General features: G+C 35.7%; 1 protein-coding gene across 1 annotated transcript in view; it reads right to left on the bottom strand.

Annotated features, from left to right (window-relative positions):
• Window positions 1-1320: 1320 nt before the first annotated feature.
• LOC107753842 (carcinoembryonic antigen-related cell adhesion molecule 8-like) overlaps window positions 1321-5974 on the bottom strand; it is a 16146-nt gene continuing 11492 nt past the window's right edge. Inside the window, exons 9-10 of the mRNA XM_016570109.1 lie at window positions 3194-3239; window positions 1321-2692 (exon numbers count right to left, since the gene is read on the bottom strand). Of these exons, the coding sequence (XP_016425595.1) occupies window positions 3221-3239 (19 nt within the window). The 3' untranslated portion in view covers window positions 1321-2692; window positions 3194-3220. The remainder of the gene's footprint in view (window positions 2693-3193; window positions 3240-5974) is intronic.

Genomic DNA, 5974 nt, shown 5'->3' with positions numbered 1-5974 from the left:
TAAATTCAGATTAGCGAGATACAAACTCGCAATTCTGATAAAAATAGTCAAAATTGCAAGATGTTAACTCACTCGCAATTATAAGATTGAGATATAAACTCATAATTGCAAGAAAAATAGTCAGAATTGTGAAAAGTCGCAATTACCTTTTTTATTTTTTATTCCACGTCAAAAAAAAACAAAAAAAAAAACAGAATTGAGATGTAAACTCAGAATTCAGAGAAAAAAAAGGCAGAATTGTGAGATGTAAACAGAATTGGGAAACAATCTCAGAATTGTGAGGAGATGTAATCTCAGAATTGTGAGAATAAAAAGATCACAATTACCATTTTAATTTTTTATTCCGTGGCGAAAGCAAGCTTCCGTAAAAAAAAAAAAACAGATCAAATTCAAATCTTACAATGATTATTTTTCTTGTTAATTCAATGAATGACACAAAAAAGTTGGGCAGTTCAAACATTCTTTTTTAGACACAAAACATATAATAGTTACATAAAAGCAAAACATTTGAAAATAAATTATATTAAAAGCAACATTGAGAATATAAAACACGACTGCACTGCACTTTGAGAGAATATAAACACCCTGTAAACAACCTGAGAACATTTCACAACTGATAGATGTTGTTTGGTGACTATTCAAATAACTTTAATGCACTGAACAAGATTTGTTGTGTACAACAACAATTATTTAATAAAAATTGATTTCCATTTAAAATTTGACATTATCCAATTCAATTTCAAATTCTATCTATACTATACAAAAACATTTCACATTCAATACAACACCTAATATAAGCTATTACAAAGTACACAAGGACGTTTCCATCTAAACCGTGACAAACGATGACTCAAGGATGTCTGTCTCCACAGTGTGGTACAGTACAAACTAACCATTAATTCAGTGTATCTGTGGCCAGACTCATATGATTACTGCTCTCTCCATGCAAACAGCCCAGACCACAAAAAACACATGCAGGCTGCCGGAGATAAAACTGTCTGCAGGTTTGCAAGGAGTTGTAAAGCTCAGCATTTTATTATATTTGTGTGTTTTAATGCTAAAAGGGACTACAAATATATTAAATAAACGTGTTAGTGTGTGATTTGTACATACATACATACATATATATATATAGACGTATCAGATTAGCTCATTAATATTATATTATTTACCCGGTAGTCCTTGTTTAAATGGGTGCTAAACATTTCTATTGGGATGTTTGTTCAGTTAGCCCATATGGCAAAAATATGTGTGTGTGTATATATATATATATATATATTTACATATATATATATATATATATATATATACATATGCCATATGAGAGCAGAGAGAGCAATATTTTTATTTTTGTGGCCGTAACTCTTAAAAAAAATTTTTCCAAAAAGTGAAGGGATTAACTTTAAAATCTCTAAAAATGAATGGGAGATACCAGGGATAATGGCTGCTTCGCCCCTGTATACAAACAAACATATGAAGACATGCTCAGATTTTTTTTACAGATGCATCTCTATCTAGAGAGATCTAAGCAACATCAAACAGATCACTAATATATAGTGATCTAGATCACTATAAGATCACTTCAAGATCACTACTTTGATTGAAGAGAAAAACTAAACAAATAAAGGAAAGAATCAGGATTGGATATCTGTTGATAAGAAGAAAAAAAACTTTTTCTCACATACTGGAACACAATAATCAACTTAAACGTATAACACAAATACTTTAGAGTTTTAAACTTCAGATATGTTTGTGTCAACTCAAGGTGATTTTGAAAACAGGCCTGTTTTAGAACACGAATCCATTGGAATCCTGATTTACAGCAGGACGAATTGTTGTGGGGACGCCCAAGGACAGAGTAGCAATTTCACTGCAAAACTGTGGTATGTCGTTGTCCGCAGAAATGCATTTTTTTCTTCTCGCTTCTCAGTTCAAGCATGTTGGAGCTTGCCTTACTCTTAAAATACAATGTGTATGACTCACTAAGAGACACGGGAAGAGATGAGGGGTTAAAAAAAGTGTAGCAAAACATGGCAAAGGTGTAAGAAGCTTCAAGCCTGCATCTGATCTCCAAGGCACGCTTTGCCACGAATGACCTTCCATCGACAACTCAACAATGCCTTCGGCTTCGAGTTAAGTTGGCCAAACGTTATCTTCATTGCCTTGGGACTTCCGAGCATGTTGAACAGGTCTTAAAATCTCGATGTTTCAGTGCCTTGTGGGTGCGTTGAGATCTCGAACACGTGACGGTCTCGTCACCCTTCAGTGCATTTCAGGCTGGATTTCATTACCCAAAACAGAGCTCTTTCAAACTGACCTCTGAGACGTCAAGCCAGGATGACCGAGCTGTCTGCTTAGGGTCAGGTGAAGGATTGAGAGGGTGATGGAGGCTGTATCATGTTTCTTGAGGAACAAAGGAAGCTGTCCGCTTCAGCCAAGGGAAGGAAGAGGCACAGGTAAAGGTAAACAGTCTCGCCGTTGACCTCTATCGTGTCCTTAAGATATGGGGTACGTTTGCACAGGGTATAACAGAAAAACAATGGGCATTTAAAAACACGTCGAGCTCCTGAAAGGGTCAAACCTGCAGGTTTAAGTCACTTGTGAGGGCAGTTTTTCCAGTTGCCTTGATTGAAGGCGTTTGCAGATAAAAAAGACTGATAAATGGCTGAAGGGTTGGTCTTGAAGATATGCTCTGGGGAAGAGATGTACATATCTGGTTGAGTGCAAACAAATGTTGACAGACTAAGAATACGTTCAGCACATCGACGGCACATTCGAACGACACATATATTCCCCATTTGCCATTAAAATAACAACGCCGAGAGTAAAACAGGCTTCCATTGCAGAAAGCTTCCCACACCCAACAAACAGACATGAAAACAAGTTTTCTTGCGACAGCAGAGCCACTCCTTTGTTAGTCCTTCAGATCGAAGCATATCCCCTCCTGTCTTTTCAAGCATATCTTTGCGAAAGTGTACAGAGTGAAGTCAGGCACTTAATCAACACGTGCTGCCAAAACCGATACTGATATGCGATAAGGAAGTCTTTTGAAAGCCCGGAAGCATCATGCATGTTACAGGAAAGTCAACAACCTGAAGTCATTGCATAGAGCTAGCATGGAAAACAACAATAAATTAAGCTAAATAAATAATGTTAGTCTGCTGTACCGAAACAAAAGATGCTATGCACTTACCGGGTAACTTCACCGCCAGGTCTCGCTTTAATATGGTGATGCAACGCTAAAGAAAAAAAGGGACAAATCAAGTTATTGATAGAAGGAAGTAATTACATGATGGACAGATTATATTATTGCATACATGGAAGAATAATTAAATAAACTATCAAAGTTATGAAAGAATGGGGTGTAGTCACCACACAGAAACAATGGCTCTGCATAACTCAAATCCATAAGTGACTGAAGACTCCACTTACTATTAAGCTAACATTTTGATATGCCAAAAAGCATAAAGATACATACACACAAACTTTGGATACAAGTCTATTTTTAATTAGCTTTAACTATTTTTATTGATTCATTTCAGTATTCAATGGAATATAACTACACTACCATTCAAAAATGTTGGGGTTGGTAAGATTTTTTTTGAATAACAGTCTCTTATGCTCACCAAAGATTCATTTATTTGATAAAAAATTCAGTAAAAACGGTAATATTGTGAGATATTATTACAATTTAAAATAAGAGTGTTCTATTTCAATACGTTTTAAAATGCAATTTATTCCTGTGATGGAAAAGCTGAATTTTCAGCAGCCATTATAGTAGAAATCGAGATGGATTTTTTCTGTTCTTTGAATAGAAAGTTTCAAAGAATAACATTTATTAGAAATAGAAATCTCTTGTAAAAATTATAAATGTCTTTACTGTCACTTTTGATCAATTTAAAGCATCTTTGCTGAATAAAAGTGAAAAAAAAAAAAAAATCTTACTAACTCCACACTTTTGAACAGTACATTTGTCCGCTCATTTTGAACCATATATTCCAGCAAAATAAATTTCTGTTCCAGTGACAAAAAATATTTGACAAATTTGTGCAAATAGGTCAAACGCTCATAGCGTTTGTGAGACTTCATTGACATGCACGACAGATAACCAAATGAAATAAGCAAGCAACAAGACAGGCAGTTGTGCAAGGCTAAAGAAATTATAGAAATGCTAACAAGGGTAAGACACTGAGACAGAGACAGACGTGTGTGGACATGACTGACATTCCTAAATGATATGCTTTTAATTCTCCTTCTGATTCTTTCCAGATACACCAGAGATTTGGATTAAAAGATAATAACATAGCAGATAACTGTAGGTAATTACGTCATTTCATCATTATTTTTATAATGATTTCAGAACGTTATCTATGACAGACATCAGAAAACAAATGAAGGGGAGTTGGGCTTCGCTCCCTCCCAGGATGCATTTGTCATTGATGAAAAACTCGAATTGCAACTTCCAGTTAATGATCTGATACATTTAGCTTAGTGAAACTCTTTAGATCTTTACACAAAATTTGCATTTCAAAAATTCAAGCTTATCTAAAAATTGACAAAGAAATGCAATGTACTATGGACGATAAATGAGGTCACTAATGTGAGACACCTATACCTGGGCGGATTTGCATGCAGTGTGTGTGTGTGTGTGTGTTTGTATTTCTGTGAGTGTGCAGGCAACTGTGTGAGTCATGCTAGTTTCTTATCAAATAAACATCTCTCTGTTAGTCAAATCAGTTGCATTTACATATGATATCCCTCAAAGCTTCGTTTTGCATTTCCAGTATTTCCTGTCTTTCCATTTGCTACATATGCAATCAAAATCCATTGAGCCTTCTATGAAATTATCAGTATTAAAGCTCTTCTTGTAGCGATTAGACATTTGTCTAAACAAGACAGACTTTTCAGTGTACTATCATCTATCTGATAAAATCAATGTCAAACTTATTCCAAACTAAATTTAAAAAACATTGTCCTCTAGCTTCTTTATCTTTTAGCACAAGATAGAAATGCATGCTGCCGTCTGCGTTCAGAGTCAAGCATAGAAGGATTGGGTGTGGAATGCTTGGCAAACAGACCTCACCACTTTGAGTATTTGGTGGTAAAAAGTTTGAAGAAGGGAAGAGAGTGGAGAAGAGAAGAGACAGCCATTGCTTTTAAGAACATAAAGGGAATAAACATGTCCTTAGTAACGGCCCAAAAAGGAATAGTAAACCCCAATGAAAATTCCAGTGTTAATCCAATCATTCCGAATATGATGTTGCGGAACACAAAAGATCAAACATATAAGAAATTTCAGATATGGAATATAGTGTGTGAGTCATACAAATCAACTACTTTTTGTTGTTTCCTGTTTGGGTTTGAAACAGGTTTTGGAACAACATGACTGAATAAATAGAGATTTTTCATTTTCACCTGAACTATTCCAATAACAGCACATACTACAGTTTAAAAGATTTGGGTCAGTAAGATTTTTTTGGGGGGAAAGAAATTATTTCATTTATTCCTGCAAGGATGCATTAAAGGGTTAGTTCAACCAAAAATGAAAATTCTGTCATTAATTACTCACCCTCATGTCGTTCCAAACCCGTAAGACCTCCGTTCATCTTCGGAACACAAATTAAGATATTTTTGATGCATTCTGACAGCTCTCTGACCCTCCCATAGACAGCAAGGGTACTACAACGATCAACGTCCAGAAACGTAGCAAGGAGATCGGTAAAATAATCCATGTGACATCAGGGATTGAACCGTAAAATTACGAAGCTACGAGAATAACGACTTTATTCAACAATTCGTCTCCTCCGTGTCACCCTAGCGCCATTTTGGAGAGTATCCACTGAACGCAAACAGCGCATGTTGTTCTGCGTCAGCTGCGCCACGCGGTTTTCTACATTGTTTGTGCTTTGATTTGAACGAAAACTGTTTGCGTTCAGTGGATACTCTCTAAAATGGCGCTAGGGTGACACGGAGG

This window comes from Sinocyclocheilus rhinocerous, unplaced genomic scaffold (assembly GCF_001515625.1).
Source record: "Sinocyclocheilus rhinocerous isolate Xijiao unplaced genomic scaffold, SAMN03320098_v1.1 scaffold612, whole genome shotgun sequence".
Lineage (NCBI taxonomy): Eukaryota > Metazoa > Chordata > Actinopteri > Cypriniformes > Cyprinidae > Sinocyclocheilus > Sinocyclocheilus rhinocerous.
This window is presented reverse-complemented; position numbering and strand designations above follow the sequence as displayed.